Source organism: Coptis chinensis, chromosome 7 (assembly GCF_015680905.1).
Source record: "Coptis chinensis isolate HL-2020 chromosome 7, ASM1568090v1, whole genome shotgun sequence".
NCBI lineage: Eukaryota > Viridiplantae > Streptophyta > Magnoliopsida > Ranunculales > Ranunculaceae > Coptis > Coptis chinensis.
Window position 1 is genome coordinate 24702913 of NC_141462.1, and position 17999 is coordinate 24720911.

At 39.1% G+C, this 17999-nt stretch overlaps 1 protein-coding gene across 1 annotated transcript; it reads left to right on the top strand.

Annotated features, from left to right (window-relative positions):
- The first annotated feature begins 11368 nt into the window (after window positions 1-11368).
- LOC147486745 (Integral membrane Yip1 family protein) lies at window positions 11369-15565 on the top strand. The gene is made up of 6 exons (XM_086570421.1): window positions 11369-11576; window positions 11657-11696; window positions 11781-11861; window positions 12684-12849; window positions 14102-14375; window positions 14997-15565. The coding sequence occupies exons 1-6, from the start codon at window positions 11511-11513 to the stop codon at window positions 15186-15188; spliced, it is 819 nt and encodes a 272-aa protein (XP_086426547.1). The 5' UTR covers window positions 11369-11510; the 3' UTR covers window positions 15189-15565.
- Window positions 15566-17999: the final 2434 nt, after the last annotated feature.

A 17999-nucleotide genomic window follows, 5' to 3' on the forward strand; every position in this document is an offset into this window, starting at 1 on the left:
TGAAATTTTAAGAGAGCTTGAAAAATACCCCTTGTGGGAGCTTTAATATTAATATACTAGTTTGTAGGCCCGTGCATATGCATCGGCTATTTTGAAAACATTTAGATTTTTTAAAAAAAATTGGGAATACCGTTTTAGTCGCTAACCCGTTTTAATTTTATAACAAATTATTTTAAATTAAGTTTTCATTAAGTTTTAAAAACCCGTTTTTTCAATTGGGAGAGAAATTCAGTTTTAATAGGAGAATGATTTCCGTTTTAATTAGATGTGTTATATTTTCCTTTAATTTTCAATAGGGGAGGGATTTCCATTTTAATAGAAGAATGATTCCCGCTTTAATTAGAAGTGTTAGAATTTCTTTTAATAGGAGAAAATTTCCCGTTATAATAAGAGAGGAATTCTCATTGTAAAAAAGGATTTCGGTTTTAAAGAAATTTCCATTTTAATAGGAGATGATGTGGAATTTTAATAGAGCTCGAAAAATACCCTTTGTATGAGCTTTAATATTAAGACTAGCTTGTAGGCCTGTACATACGCACCGACTCTTTCGAGACTACCGTTTTAGTCGCTAACCCATTTTAATTTTCTAACAAATTGTTTTAAATGAAGTTTTAATTAAATTTTAAAAACCCGTTTTTTCAATTGGGATAGAGATCTTGTTTTAAAAGGAGAATAATTCCCATTTTAATTAGATATGCTAGATTTTGTCTTTTCAACAGGAGAGGAATTCTCATTTTAATAGGAGAATGATTCTCGCTTTAATTAGAAGTGTTAGAATTATAATAAATAAATAAAAAATTCTCATTTTTCGAATAGGAGAGAAATTCCCGTTTTAATAGGAAATGACTGTTGCACCCTAATACTGCGAATCTCGCGACTCTCTAAATTTACTCAAATTCACTCTCTATTTTGGATCGGCTGCACCAATTCGGTTGCCTACGTACCCATTTCGGGATGTGCTCTAAAGCCTAGAAACTAGTTTAGTTATTTCGGGGGTTTCTGAAAGCTTAATAATAAGGTCAGGACATTCTCCACTCATGGTGTCGGAATAAGGCGCTGAGGAGGTGGTTTCACCTAAAGTTATCGACTTTGAAGAGAAACAAGACTTGAGTTGTGAAAATAATCTGCCTAAGGATTCTGGGTTGCTTTCTAAACAGTTTAAAGGGAATAATAATGAGTTGGATTGCGAAAATGGTATGAAAGATGATGTGGGTATTATTGAAGCAAATGTTGAACGTCAGTTTGTACTCTACAATGGTTTCAAGGTCTTGTTGGATCTTGCCTTTGGTGATACTTTGAATTTCGGTGGAGTTGGGAAGAGACTATCTAGAGTGATGACTGTGGCTGGAATTATCTTTGAACTGGATATGAGAATAACAATAGTGTCAACTATAATGTTCCTTCTTCAATATCTCGAGAGCGCATTTATCGATGTGGGAAATCGGCTTCCACTACGCGTCCCCACCGATCCGATAGTGATGGAGTATGGTATATCACCGGATGAGGATTCTGTAATTTCTGTTGTTGTCGGTGGTGGTGAATGGGTCGATCCGTGGTGAGTGGAGAGATGGGTAGAGAAGATGGGGAAATGGGTCGGTCCGGACCCATTTCAAATCTGGGCAAAATGGGCTTATTGGGATGTTTTGGGCCTATTAGTTATCCGGGTGAGAAGTTTGTGAAGTAGAAGGAGTCCGTGGAATGCGTTTCTCATATATCTGAAAAATGGGGTGCTAAGCCTCTGCTCAAGGGTGCGGGTGCTAACATCCCACGTCAGATTCTTTGTCTTTGTGTTCTTGTTGGTTTGACAAGCTACCGATTGTTCATCGAAGAAGAAGTATGGCTTTTGCGGTGCCTAAGTGAATTCATCTCTACCGGATATTGATGAAAGTTGTAATAGTCCAATTGTTTAGTTATGTTGAGGAATTTTAATAACAAATAATAGTAGGCTCGGAGGGTTGCCGGGAAGACAGAGTGGAGCTAAGGAATGGAGAATAATAAGATCCGAATTGGGTTTTGATGAGGATGATTCCTACAATTGTTCTTCATGCCCAGTCCGTGGATGTGTGGACGAGCATGTTAGTTGCATTTACAGGTCATTTTATCCTTTGTTTTCGCAGTTCATTGACAAAGGCCTTGCCAACTCTGACATTAGTACAATCCTCGGTGGGGTAAAAAGGTGTGGTTGTTGCAACTCGATTGTGATGATGGTGACAATGGTGGGTGGTAACGATGGGTAAATAGTGAAATGATGGTGTTGTTTCGGTGGTACTGATCGGTGGTTCTGGTTTGAGAAGGTGGTGACAGTTGTGCTGATCGATGGAAGGTGCTAGCGGTGATTAGAGATGGGTGCCTGGAACTAGGGGCTGTTGGTTTTAATTGTTGGTCTTGGTAGTGTTGGTTGGATGGTTGCCTGGGCGTGTTGACTAATCTGTGTTGTTGGTTGTGATATCTGTGCTGTTGGTTGTGATTTCGGTGATGTTGGTTTTGTTTGTTGTCGCTGTAGTGGTGGGTGTTGATATTATTAAGACTGTGGGTGGTTGATGGGCTGGTCGAGCTAGCTGTCGCTTCCTCTGCAAAGGTTACTGCTTCAACAAGATCAGTAACTTTTGGGAGTGAGAAAAAATGGGGACTTCCTAAAAGTTTCTAAAAGATGTGTCTTGCGGTCTTGTTCTTCTTTGGAGGATTTTGTGTTGGGGATTTGTATTCGGAGTCAGAAGATGAAACTTGGGTTTGAGTTGAATCCAGTCTTGGGGAGTGCTTTAGTTGATTTTTATTCTAAATGTGGGTGATTTGCAGAAGCTTTTGAAATATTGAATCCCAAGAGAGGAGCCTCCATATCGACATATCACAGGGATTTATTCTACATAAACTTATAGAGCTCCTCAGCAAATTTCTTGAGATTCCTAATATTCGTTCAAGATTTATGCGTGTTGACTTCTGAAGTCCTTGAGGCACTTCTTGTCATTCGTGGCCTAATAGTGCAAAAGATCTCTTGGTTCTGAACAAAGCACACACCCAAGAAGAGTTCATTAGGGGATCAATGACAAAAAATCCGTACTCTAGTGCTGAGATTGGTCCATTGATGCGAGATGTTAAAAACAAGATTTGCCATCAGTTAGATTTATTAGGACTTCTTGAGGATGATTACGGAATGGAATTGCTTGTAGCTGGCAATATAATTTCTCTTGATTTGAGCATCTCTCAAGTTTATGAGCTAGTCTGGAAGAAGTCAAATAACCAATCCCCTAGTACCACTGTGAATTCTACCTTGATATCTTCAAATTCATTTACAAGAGACTGCCCACCAATGACAGTAACTTACAGGCTTCAGGGATTAGATGGTGAAGCTACTGAACCCATGATTAAAGAATTAGAGGAAGACAGGGAGGAAACACAGGATCCAGAGGTTGAATTTGCAATAGCAGGGGCTGTTCGGGAGTATGGAGGACTGGAGATCATTTTGAGCATGATTCAGCATTTACGTGATGAGGAGTTGAGGTCAAACCAGGAAGAGTTGGTTTCGGTGCTGAATCTTCTCATGTATTGCTGCAAAATAAAAGAGAATAGAAGGGCCTTGCTGCGACTCGGAGCTCTTGGTCTTCTTGTCGAAACAGCGAGGCGTGCCTTTTCAGGTGAGGCGGTGGAACCTGCCGAAGGAATACTTCTGATTGTTGAGAGTTTGACCATGGAGGCAAATGAGAGTGATATTAGCATTACTCAAAGTGTTCTCACAGTCACTAGAGAAGAAAGTGGTGCTGGCGAACAAGCCAAGAAAATTGTGCTCATGTTTCTGGAAAGATTGTGCCATCCTTCAGCCCTTAAGAAATCCAACAAGCAACAGAGGAACACTGAAATGGTTGCAAGAATCTTGCCTTACTTGACATATGGGGACCAGCAGCAATGGAAGCACTAATTCAGCACTTTGATCCGTATCTTCAAGACTGGGGTGAATTTGACCAGCTGTTTTATTGTCAGATGATTAAGGGGATCAGACTGAACAGGAAAATTATATTCCTACAAGTGCTATAGTTGGCCGGCTAAATGTTGGTAAAAGTAGCATGTTGAATGCATTAGTTGGAGAGGACAGGACAATTGTTAGCCTTATCAGTGGTACTACTCGAGATGCAATTGAAACAGAACTTACGGGCCAGATGGTTTGACGTTCAAGCTTATTGACACAGTTGGGATTAGAAGAAGGGCAGTGGTAGTTTCATTTGGTAGCACAACAGAGGCATTATCAATGAATCGCGGATGTCGTTGATCTTGTTATTGAGGCTCTGGCTTGTAGAATAGAGCGGGATTACAAGATTGTGGAAAGTATCGAGAGAGAAGGGAAAGGTTGCGTGACCATTGTTAACAAATGGGATACCATACCAAATAAAAAGTTGCAGACGGCAAGCTATTATGAAGAGGATGTCAAGGAGAAGTTTCGAAGCCTTAATTGGGCGCCAATAGTTTATTCCACTGGAATGGTCGGCCACAGTGTTGAAAAGGTCATGGCTACTGTTAGTAGTGTGGAGAGAGAAGGGTCAAGAAGATGGGAATAGATTTGGGTTATCCCCAAACCACGTGATATTGCACAGACTTGTTAGCGCTAAGTTATCTAGGTGTCCGCGGACCCGGGTGGGTAACATGGCCAACCATTGTGTCTATATTCTCGTAACTGCTCTCGATCAACTGTAGGACAACGGTGTAGTTATTTGTATGTATTGGAGATTGAACCTTGCTTTCCACATAAAGTTTGGAGAAATCATAGTTGTGTTTCACAGCCAAAGTAAGTGCATGAGGAATGTTTGGCGAAGTGCGCGTAAAGATGTTTGTTCTGTGTACATGTGAAAAAGGGAATCCTTCATGAAGGTTGCATAGTGATATGAAGGCGAGGTGCATGCAACGAATAACTCGGAAATCCAGAGGAACAAAGAGATCTAGAGTTTGGGACTGAGATCAACAGATTGGAGCGTCCGAATACAAATGGTAAGATGATTACGTAAGAGATCTTGAGACATATGCGGCGTTACAGAGAAAGAAAGAAAAGATTTGCGGTACCGTGGAACAGAGTGGAGATTGGGCTGATATTTACTAGATGATGTTTGGTCTATTATTATGTGGGAAGAGATAGAGATGAGCTGCCTTTAAGCCAGAGAGCGGGGGGGATGAGCCCTCCGCGGACCCTCGTGTCCGAATCAAACGTGGGGAGGCCGAAATGTTCCCGGATGTGCATTCCGGCGAGAGGAGGAGGGTTCGAAAGACCGCCGTGGATATGTCGGGGGACTATCCGGCGAGTGCGGGGGATGAGTCCTCCGCGGACCCTTGTGTCCAAACAGCGCGTGTGGGGCAGGCAGAGCTGTCCCGAACCGGCGACAACCCGGTCGAGCCCGCGGAATGGGATGAGCTCTCCACGGATCAGAGATGCTAGAGATACATGGGGCAATGAGAGAGCCCCAATAGGCGAGAGTCTGAGCGAGCCCGCGGAGTGGGATGAGCCCTCCGCGGATCAGAGATGCTAGAGATACATGGGGCAATGAGAGAGCCCCAACCGGCGAGAGCCCGAGCGAGCCCGCGGAGTGGGATGAGTCCTCCGCAGATCAGAGATGCTAGAGATACATGGGGCAATGAGAGAGCCCCAACAGGCGAGAGCCCGAGCGAGCCCGCGGAGTGCGATGAGCCCTCCGCGGATCAGAGATGCTAGAGATACATGGGGCAATGAGAGAGCCCCAACCGGTGACAACCCGGTCAAGCCCGCGGAGTGGGATGAGCCCTCCGCGGACCAAAGATGCTAGAGATACATGAGGCAATGAGAGAGCCCCAACAGGCGAGAGCTTGAGCGAGCCCGCGGAGTGGGATGAGCCCTTCACGGAGACGACAAAAGGCAAAGAGACAGGGCGGGTCAAAGAGAGTAGCCCCCGAGCATGGTTGAGCCGCAGTCGGAGATGATGCAAGAGATATCGCGGACATGAGATCCGAACAACGGGGGATGATCCTCCGCGGACATGAGATCCGAAGTTAAACACTGGGGCAAGCGAGTTACCCCTCATCGACTCCACTCCGAAGCGAGAGATAGCGGGTGAGCCCCCTGACATGACATGATAGAGATTTCGTGAAGGAGAGCTTATGGTCGGGCGGAGACCCTTCGGACATTGTAGTGAGTTATGAGAAGGAGAAATACAGGGGCCGAGACACCCTCCGACATAGTGGTGAGTTATTTGAAGGAGAGATGGTGGCGAGGTGATACACTCCATTGACAGGCGATGAGTTCGGAAAGGAGAGCAGTGGCGGGGCGCATATCGGCCGATATGGTAGGGAGTTCTATGTGGGAGGTGATGGTTGGGTTAAGACACATTGTGGGCATTGTATTGAGTTGAAGAGATAGAGTGAAGGGGATGAGATAGTTGAGTCCTACGAAAGGGAAATGAAAGGGTGAGACACTCTGCGGATATAGAAGTGAGTTATGTGAAGGAGAGATTATGACAGGGCTGAGACACTTCACGGACATAGTGGCAAGTTTTCGGAAAGAGAGATGTTGGCTGAGGTGAGACACTCCGTGGACATAGTAGTGAGTTCTATGAAGAAGAGCTTATGGCTGGGTTAAGACACTTTGTGGGCATTGTATCGAGTTGAAGGGAGAGAGCGAAGGGGATGAGATCCTTTGGGGATACATTAATGGGGTATATGAATAAGAACTGATGGATTGAGTACTTCACAGACATACGGTCCAGTAGCAGAGTACATGGATACGAAATGTCCTAAGGAGGAAAAGACTACGTACAGTCACAAGATACTGTGGATGTCTAGAGTTCAAAGAGAGAGACAAGAAAGTTTGAGGACTTCTCGGGTCCACCGTCGTCATCGCCGCCGAACCCGAGAGGGGGCAAATGTAGTAGCCATATTCAGGGATGTATCACATAGGTACTGGGCCAAGAGATAAGGCCCAGACTACAGTATGTGTTGAGCCAAGAATTGAAAGGCCCAAGACTAGACTAGGCCCCATAAGGTAAACCTAAGAAAGGGATATAAAAAGGAAGATAGAGGAGAGTAAAGGGGAGAAAAAGAGGGGAGGCAGAGAGGGGTGAGGAGAGAGGTGAACTACGGCGGCTTGATCCCAAAATGGGTACGTAGGCAACCGAATTTGTGTAGCCGATCCAAAATAGAGAGTGAATTTGAGTAAATTTAGAGAGTCGCGAGATTCGCAGTATTAGGGTGCAACAATGACGTGGAATTTTAATAGAGCTCGAAAAATACCCATTGTGAGAGCTTTAATATTAAGACTAGCTTGTAGGCCCATGCATACACACCGACTCTTTTAAAAATATTTAGATTTTTTTTAGAAAATTGGGACTACCGTTTTAGTCGCAAACTCGTTTTAATTTTCTAACAAATTGTTTTAGATGAAGTTTTAATTAAATTTTTAAAAATCCGTTTTTTTCAATTGGGAGAGAGATCCTGTTTTAATAGAAGAATAATTCCCGTTTTAATTAGATATGCTAGATTTTCTCTTTTCAATAGGAGAGAAATTCCCATTTTAATAGAAGAATGATTCCCGCTTTAATTAAAAGTGTTAGAATTATAATAAATAAAAAAATTCGTTTTTCAAATAGGAGAGAAAACCCCGTTTTAATAGGAGATGGCGTAGAATTTTAATAGAGCTCGAAAAATACCCTTTGTGGGAGCTTTAATATTAAAACTAGTTTGTAAGCTCGTGCATACGCACCGGCTTTTTTGAAAACTTGCTCAATAATCATTACTATACGTCTATACATATAGAAATTTCATAGCAAATCGTTTTATTAGGGGAAGACATCCCCGTTTTAGTTGCTAACCCGTTTTGATTTTCTAACAAATTGTTTTAATTGTATTTTAAAAACCCGTTTTAAGTTGGGGAAATAATCTCGTTATAAAAGTTTACATAATTTAAAAGTGTGATTCTCGTTTTAATATGAGAATAATTTTCCATTTTAATTGGAAGTGCTAGAATTTCTTTTTTCAATATAAAAAGGAATTCCCGTTTTATTAGGAGTTTTGAAGAAAAGAATAGATTCCCGTTTTAAGTTGGTTTCTTAAAAGGAAAAAGAGATTCCCGTTTTATGTTGGTTTATTAATTGGTGATGTTTTAATAGATCTTGAAAAATATCCTTTGTGGGAGCTATAATTTAAGTAGATCCGTGCATACGCACCAACTATTTTTAAAACTTGCTCAACAATCATAACTATACATATATAAATTTTCTAACAAATCGTGATTCCAGTTTTCGTTGCTAACCCGTTTTAATTTCCTAACAAATTGTTTTAATCAAATCTTAAAAGCCCGCTTTAATTTCTTAACAAATTATTTTAATTAAGTTTTAAAAACCCATTTTTTAATTGGGGAGGGATCCCGTTTTAATTTAGAAGTGTGATTTTCTTTTTTAATAGGAGAAAGATTCTCGTTTTAAGTAGAAGTGTTATATTTTTCTTTATCAATAGGGGATGAATTCCCATTATAATAGGAGAAAGATTCCTGTTTTAATTAGAAGTGTTAGAATTTTTATTTTTAATAGGAGAGTAATTTCCGTTTTAATAGAAATTGATAATGTAGAATTTTAAGAGAGATAGAAAAATACCACTAGAAGCACCATTTGCCAGTGTTTGGGTGTATTTAAGGGCCCTGGCAAACACTATTTGGAATTAGCCGGCAAATCAAATTATCCCACTAGAAGTGGGAAAATAGAAAACACCTCCCCCCAAAGTTGAATTAGTCACCCGGTATTTTCCCACTATGATAGGAAAATAGAAACAACTCTTTCTCTCGATCTCTCCTCTATTTCTCACTGCAAATAGAAACAACTTTTCCACTCGATCTCTCTTCTCTCTCTCTCACTGCCGCCTCTCATCAACTCGCTCTCTTTTCAGGTATACTCTCTCGCTCTCATCTCTTATCTCTCTTCTCTCTTATCTCAATTTGTGGTTACGAACTCGGAGCATTTGTTAGAGCTCAGAGTCTCGCTATTCTTTGCTCAGGTCAGTCAGGTGCCTTGTTAATATTCATTTTCCAATTTTGTTGAATGTCGTTGGAAAGAAGGGTCGTGTATAAAGTGCGTGTTTGTGCACTCCATGTACTTCAGACTTTGAACTGGAGGCCCCGATTAGTCGAATCTTTACGGATCGCTTCAATCTTCTTTCACAAAACCTCGCAGCTTTTTTTTTTTTTTTTTTTTCACCGCACCTCATGAGTAGTGCTGCTTACTTGGTTAGATGTGGATCACTTGACAAAATTTGTGCCTTGCTCTTTGTGGCGTAAGTCTGCGGTAGCAATAGTTGGAATGTTTGTAAGCCTTCATTTATTATTTCGTGATGTATCAACAAAAGGTTCTGACATAAATCACATTATCATCTTTTCACATGTATTAGGATTTAGGACTGAACGGTACAAAATATCAACTAGAGCACATGAAATTATAGCATTTATGATTTATGTACTCCCTGTCTTTAACGAACTATATTTCTCTTCGTGCCATCCTTTGCTTTGCACAAGCAGAAAATATAATTGGAGAAGTAGATGTCTAGTTCATTTTCATGTGGATCGCCTTTATGATTGTATGATTCTTGTTCTTATAGTCAACGATTTATCACGTATAATTCCCATGAGAAGTGGTTTTTTTTTTGGGGGTGGTAGGTGACATTCAATTAGATTATACCTAATGGTGCTATGGAATGATCACAGCGGACATTGGATACTGGCTGCACTGTATTGGACAAATCAGTGGTCAAGAATCATTATCTTTATCGTTAATTGACGATCTTTTGGAACAGTTATACACTTGTATAGAAGTTTTTATCATCCAGAAACTGTCATATGACAAATGATTTTCTCGTATGACAAGTTTTCAGGATGCCTTGGAGTCTTATAGGGACCGTAATGTACATAGGTATCTATGACGCTCCAGCTTTTTTTGAGATCTTGATGATGCTTTACATGTTTCATTAGCTATTTCTTTTTTGTAAACAAAATTTGAAAGATGAGTTTCAGAACTATTTGTACTTGGTAGTCATGGCGTGGTGCTGGACACTATGTAGTTTATCAGTACTTTTCTTGTAGGTTATGCTCTCATTTGTCTTTAACTTTATTGTGTGTAGTGTGTGTGTGTGATTTAGTGTGTCTTCTTTGGTGTCAACATTGTGTGTAAAATAATAGTTATGCCAAAACATTATTACCATTATTTTTATGTTTGTTAACTTATTATTATCATCAATATGTTATGTTATCTTGCTTTTCGCTAGTGTGTATGATAAGTAAATTTCTCAAGTAGTTTGTACCAAAACAGTGAAAAGTTCTTGAGAAACAGAACCTTGCATCAGTATCTACTTTGATTGATATAATAACCAGGAAAGGAACATTCTTTGCTATTTTCCTTGAAAAAACACATTCATAAGATCTCGTATTTACAATTACAGTCGGTTTGGATAAAATATACGAGTTTGTTATATAATTTAGTCCTCAGATGCTATTTTTCTGCACTTTGAGTTGTGGAATTATTGAAGCAAATGACTCTGATTGATTTGTATGCTTATGTATATTAACTTCGACTTGTATGCTTATTAATTAGATATGGCATGCAAATGGACAAATCGATGGGACGGTGTTCTTATCGATACATTCCATAATGAGCTACTTCTAGGTCATAATAATGAGAATGGATTTCTTCCAATATCAAAAGAGCGTGCAAGGGAAACACTCAACCCACATTTACATTTGGTATCGACTTGACTATTAGTCATGTAACTCAACGAATGAAGACCTTACAATGGATAGCACGCGATATTGCTAATGTAACTATACAAGAGGGGTTTGAATGGAGTTCAAAGAACGAAAAAATCATAGCTAGCAACGCGATGTTTGGGATCAAGCAATATCACGAATCCGAGTATATAAAAAGTACAAAAATATAATTTTTCCAAGACATAATGACATTTTATATGTGTTTGGATAACAATAGTTGTTATGATGGTTCATTGCACTTTCACTTTATTTTATGGTTGTTTAAGAAGACATCCTATGGATACTATTAAAGTTTGAGCTGTATTGTCTTTAATTTTTTTATTTAATTTGTATTTAATTTTATTTTTTGTTATACTTTATTGAGTTTGAAAACCAAAAAAAATATCTCCAGAAAATTGAAATATCATTTGTCATCGGAGAAAAACCATGTAAACAAACACCGGCAAAACTGGCAAATCTTATATTTTCCCACTATAAATTTTTGCAAACAAACACTGGCAAATTGAAATTTTCCCACTATAGTGGGAAAACGCTGGCAAATATTATATTTTCCCACTAGAAGTTTGCCACTTAACAAACACACCCTAAATGGTCCCTCTACATTTTGGGCCCATTGGGGCATTGGGTGTTCAGACTAAAAATTTGTCATCCAAATTACAGTTGGCCCAAGAACTAACGATCAGAAAACGCGCTCTATTTCCCAGTCTTGACTTAGTTTTCTTTCTCGGGAAAACTTTTTATGTGAAGAAAACCGATCATGGATGACTCGTCATCATTATCATACACAAGCTTACCAACTAGTCATTTACTTGGTTCTGTCCCAGTAAGTTCAAAAATATATACTTTTTTTCATTTAATGTTAATTTAATCATTGAATAAATGTGATCACTGTTTTTATTATAGGCTGTGATTAGTGAGGATAAGAAAGCTTATGAAACAAGTGGTATGAAATGTTTTTTTTTTTTATTCTTTTTAATATTTAGATAGATAGAATAATTAGAAATTCATTTTTGTTTTGTGTTTTCAGTCCCGGAAGAAAGATTGGAAATTTTCCCTCCTAATCATGGAGATAGAGGACGGGGGTATCAGTCACTTGGAAGTTACAATGGTATGGTAAATAAACATTTACTGTTAATTTGTCAATTACAGTATAAATTTGTGTTAGCAGCTGATTAGGGATAGATACAAAATTATAGGAATAAAGTTGGACACAAATGTCTTTGGATCAAATTCTACCTTTACCAGTGGAAGGGTTCATTTCTCCACTGGTTGTCATTTTAACGCTCACCAAATTTATTAAATTCCCATTTACATGAAATAAAGCTTTGGTGATTTGAGAATGTCACAAAAGGATACAGTGTACGTGCTTCTGTAATGTTACAAGCTTACATGTGAATTCAAAACTGAAACATTTTTACGTGCTTACATGCTTTTGTCTCTGGTATGCAATTCTTTGATGATGAATAGCATAATTTTCTCCTTAATTGTGATAATGCGATTACATGTCTTATCTAAATTGTCGTGGCACCCAATATATCAAAATCCGTCTTATATGTAAGAAGTAAAACCATTATCAACATTAAATGATTGTAAAAAATCAAGCCACTGTGTTTTATATTGCATGTTTACCTTATATTCACCAGAAGTGCATATAAATGGTTTGCATTTTCGTTTTTCGTAAACCTTGACACGAACATATTTTATCTTATATGAGTGAGTTGATCACGACCTTGTTAACCTTGTTTAAAAGAAGTAAAGAACTATTGTCATGCATGTCTTTATGTTCTTAACTACAGTTTTCATCCAAAATTGCAACTCTTATTACAGGGAGGGGGTTCGCTCATTGTTGGGCTATTATACTCGCATTTTTTATACTTTATCTATTTTCCAAGAGTCCTTACATTTAGTTTTTGTGGTGTAATGCACGCAGGAGTAGATGAACAACCAGCCACTAGCAATTGGAAAGGAGTATTTAGCATCTCATCTTACACAGAATATTTTGATGTTGACACCGATGTTGTCCTTGACAGAATTAAGAGTTCATTGTATCCTGTCAACGGAGACTTTTTTGGGAAGATTAGCAATAGCCCTGATCTGTGAGTTCTTTACTTGCTTATCTATCTGTTTTGTGATCAAACATTGTACTAACTACTAATATTTTAGGAGCTATGGTTATCTCCCTTAATCTCAATTTACTTTTAAGTATTAAACTTCACATCTATTGTTGGTTGGCAAGTTGTAATGGTAAAAGAACAGAGTGTATTGGTTATGACATGGAATGGGATGATGTAATTGGCATTAAAATCAGTTTGTGTAATGGTAAAAGACCAGATTATATTGGTTATGACATGGATAGATCAATGGGATGAAGACCTTAAAATCAGTTCTCGTGACCTATTCTACATGGTGGATTGGTGGGTGGGTTGGGGGGTTGGGGTTTTTAAAGTGTATCCACAGATGCGGGTAACTACTAGCCTGGCTAGTGAAATTTGTTGGAGTTTAACAGCAGACTCAGGCTCAAAATCTGCCAGCATAATAAATTCTAGATATCGTGAAGAGAGAATATTTAGTTAAATTTCATGTGGTGAGAGGTTTTAGCAGTAAAGCTACTGGTGCATTAGACATACCACATATGATAGGTTCCTGTCGGTTATCTTTTGATGTATATCAAATAGAATTACAGATTGTTGTCATACTACAGATACCAATAATAAAAACCAGGTAGAGGGGTTAAGCGGACCCCTAAACCAATATATCTTTATTTGTACCTAGGGGTTAAGCAGACTAACATGCACCTAGGTATAACCCTTTTGACATCCCTTGTATTATTTTCCTTCACCAACTGCTTCCCTGCATCCAAAATATGTAAAATGATGATTAATGATAAGTGAGGCTGAACACTGATAATCAGAAAACGCAGTTCGTTATTAAGCGATTTCGAACTTTAACATTCACCTGTTGTGCTGAGCTGCTGCTACCATTCAGTTTGAGTTTTGTTTTTCTCCAACCATGTTTTGTACAAGATCAAACGGAGAAAACTTTTGTGTACAATTAGAAAACGTGCCATTCAGAGCCTATGTAGGCCAATCGGCAATGACGGTCTGTTCTCGTCACTAATATATTTAATGGCAGCCGCAACTTAATGGTCAGTTTTCTGTGGGAAACATTCTGCACAGGGACAGTAAGTGAATAACAGGTTTAAGTCTTAGGATATACCTCACTTGTATGGCAGACAATGAGAGGATGATTCCTGCGCATCCTCTCACTCTGAGCCACATGTTTTTGTGCTGATTTAGAGCATCTTATTTTAAATTTCGCCTTACTGTATAAACTTTGGTTATATTTTAGGTATGGAATGATATGGATATCAACATCATTGGTCTTTGTGATTGCTGCCCTTGGAAACTGTGCCACTTACTTAATTAGTAAGCGGAGTGACAACAGCACATCATGGAGCTTTGACGTCAGCTACCTAAATGTGGCAGCTTGTGCAGTATATGGTTATTCAATTCTCGTACCAACAGCATTTTACTTTCTGCTTCAGTATTTTGGAACAAGTGCGAGCTTAGTACGCTTGTGGTGTATGTGGGGATATTCTCTCTTCATCTTTATTCCCAGCGCAGTGAGTATCAATCCGCATTTGTCTTTATTAAATATTTTGATTCCTCATTGCTGATTGGTTTTCTTTTATGTCACGTGGGTAATCCATAGTAACGGATCTGATAGTGACACTTCGAACACGTAATCTGCACTTTTTGTTAAATGAACTTGTGCATGTGCAAATGATGTTGCTGTACCATGTCATGCTGAAATATATCTGTGCACATCAGGAGCAAGTATAGACTATGATAGAAAGAGTGCCATGTTACCAGTATTAGCAGTGTCACCCAACCTAGCCATCAGTATGAACGTCTCTTTAATTATGGACTCTAGACTCATTTAGCATGTCCATCCACCCATTATGGGTTTGCAGCTCTTGGGCCTGATGAAGTAAGCCCGAGGAATTAGTCTCGGTGATTATGCTTCGTTTATTGCTCTTGGGCCTGCAGCTCAAAGGTGCAGAAATCACAGTAGGCACCTGTTTGCCAAAAGTTGTAAAAATTAGGTTGGTAAAATGAGACTTTGATGCCCCTGTATTGACAAGGTTGGATGATCGCAAGGATCGTTCAGCAGTTGCAAGTTGTTCCATTACTTAATTCTTGATATTGTTGAAAATTGGCATCTCCTCTTTTCACTTTTTCAGTTTTTATTGCTTATTCCGGTGGAGTTTCTTCGTTGGGCGATTATCATCATCACGGGTTCAGCATCAGCTTCATTTGTTGCTCTTAACGTGAAGTCTTGTATTGCGGGAAGTGATCTTATGTTGCTGTTAGTGGCATCCTTTGTCCTGCAAATCGCTCTTGCTCTTTTCATCAAGATCTGGTTCTTTCCGTGAAACTCTGCTACTGTACACTTAAAAGGATTATGCTTTAAATTGCTTTGTTACCTCTATTCCAACAGGGATGGACATACTCTAATGGACTTGATTGCTTTTATATATTGCTTGACCCCTGTGAGCGTTCTTTGTGGGAGACTTTTATCAGGATGGAGTTCCACAAGGAAATTGTTGTTCCTGTTTCTTTGGAATTAGTTCTCCACGTTATAAGTGATATATGCAGAAGGATTTGCAAAAAGAGTGGAGGATTACTATGTTATGAGGAAGGCTGGTTTTGTTGATATACTTTGATGTTATAGAAATGATGCGTCTGTTGTTTGTTGATGTCAACGATCTATGTTTGCTTTAGTATCATTAATATCCACTGTTGTTCTTCACTTCTTTGCTTGAATTTTATTTTATGTATGTATTACTGAACCATTTTTGTTTATTATATGCGTATCTGGAATGGAACTTGGGAAGGTTCTTGGAAAAATTCCAGAGAGCAAAGGGGTGAGTAAAGGACATAGGTGAACCCCCAAAATCCAATGAAGATATTGCTGCCATTCCTAAAATAGCAATATATGCTCACTGAATTATTATACAGGGTTGCTTTCGCCATAAGCACTTTTTAGGTGGCCGGGATTGTATAACGCTCTCTACCGTTTTGCTCTTCGATTTAAAGGATCCTATGTCACCTTAAATTTTGTTTTTATGCCTTTTGGCGAGTAGGTTGGACTAATGCCCCCCCCCCCTCTTCCAAATAAAAAACCCAAATCAACCCTGAACAATATATTATTTAACTTTATGTCTTTAACACGCCTGAATTGATCAATGATTCTTCCACTTGGTTCGACTCTGAGGCGTGATCTTGTAGTAAAAATCATCAACGGACCCCCACGATGCCTGCAGCCTGCCTAGATATAATGTAACCAATCACAAAACCATGCAATTATATTGTCAATTTAATGTTGCATTAGACATATGATTAGGTTCCATGTTACTCTCTAACTAAACTTTTGCATTATAAGTTACAAAAAACTTCTTGCAAATTGTCAGCTACGTGTTTCAAGTTCCGTCATTTTGGTGATATGCTATTGTGCTATAAACAGTATTCTGAACAGGAGCCAAACATGATTATAATCACATGGTTCTATTCTTTCTCCAGAATCCAGATACACTTGGCAGTTTGCTGTCCTATGAGAACCTAAAGTACTTCGTATTCATGTGATCTACATGTGATATCTTAACCTTCTGACATATTCGGTGAAAATTAGCATTTTTAAAGGCGGGGAGTTTGAAAAGGTAGAAATCAGGTGTCGAACAGTGGACTGTCGAATCTGTGGTGGTCAAGTTTCTAACAGAATAGGGGAGTTGAAAATCCATTGTCTTGCGCAGACGGACAATCGGAAATTGCATTCGATCTCTATGAAACAAAAAAATTACACCAAAATGTGTGGCTCAACAGGCATATTTTTTCTTTTGAAAGTTTGAGGTCACGAGTATACATAAAATTTACGTTGCTTTTGTACGAATCAGTTATTCTGTTACCTTCTTACATGACTACAGGTCAAGGATAACTAAAACGAATATATCGAGGTAAGAGTTTCCCAAGGGTTTAGACGTTTAGTTTTACTACTAAACTAACTTCTTGCCAAAAAAGTCATGATAGTTTTCAACAAATTAGTTGGAGTGGATACAGAAAAATTGCAAAAAGAGGAAAGTACCACAGAAAGCAAGTCACATGAAAGATCACGGTTTATAGTTTGTAATGCATGGCTTGTAATTGTATTCGATCTGCATTCACAAAGTCTACTAAAATTGTCGATCAGGATAAATGAAAGGCCAGTGGCAATTTTTGCATGCTGCTGCAAACTTTACTTTGCAAAATGCAAAGTTAGAAGATCTGCCTTAACATTGGTATATGTTCTTAGAAGATATAGAGGTATGGGCCGTATGCCCGTATGGTGGTGTGACTTTTCCAATGCTCTGAAACAGCATATTAATGTCATTTGTGCCAGTAGTTAGTTGCAAAGTGAATGGGATGTTTAGGGCGATTTTCACAACGGGCGGCTTCAACCCATGGGCTTTGGCTCCAGGTCCCAGGCCATTTCTTGGTTGAGACTTGAGAGGGCTACTAACTACCGTCTATATATTCCAATAGTCGCTTTAGGAGTCAAAATAAGCTGCTGTGCACCACGGCCAACTTGTTCTGTACTGAACCTGAGCACTAAGCCACTTACAAATGGTCTTTGGTTTGGCTCACAGTATTTATGTATGTGGCATCACGTACGTTAGATATCATCATGGATTCTTGGTTCTTCCTTCCAATGGTGCAGCAGCCAGCCAACTCCTAATTCCGGGCAGTGCCCATTCCTGAAGCCTCGTACACATTTTCAGAATTGAGACTGGTCACTGCTGTCTGCTGTGGTTTTTAGATTCTCTGTTACATTTATTGCGCACGTACATCTACATCATCACCATTCATTACGGCTGCTATTACACGTGGTCACCAAGTCTCAACAAAACAAGGACAACCCTACTCCTCCTAAGGACCACACTACCACCTCGATTTTTGTCCGTCCATTACCTACTTGTACGTGGCGACCAAGTTTCGACACTACACCCAACACTTTGTTTTCTTTTGTTGAAACATTTTAAGATAAGTAACTACCCATACGCCAGCAGTAGCATCTAGTACATTTTATCCCTTGTTGAACGTTTTACAAGCTAAGGTCTAACTTAAGGTAAGCTTCCAACAGGAGCAGTGAATTGACATTTGTGAGCCGCCAATACTCTTTATTCGAAAATGTGTTTTAGTTTATTTAGTTT

Coding starts and splice junctions, on each gene's coding strand:
- LOC147486745 (XM_086570421.1), top strand. CDS start 11,511: ATGGATGACTCGTCATCATTATCATACACAAGCTTACCAACTAGTCAT. Junction 11,577..11,656: donor ATTTACTTGGTTCTGTCCCA/GTAAGTTCAAAA, acceptor TTTTTATTATAG/GCTGTGATTAGTGAGGATAA. Junction 14,376..14,996: donor TCATCTTTATTCCCAGCGCA/GTGAGTATCAAT, acceptor TCACTTTTTCAG/TTTTTATTGCTTATTCCGGT.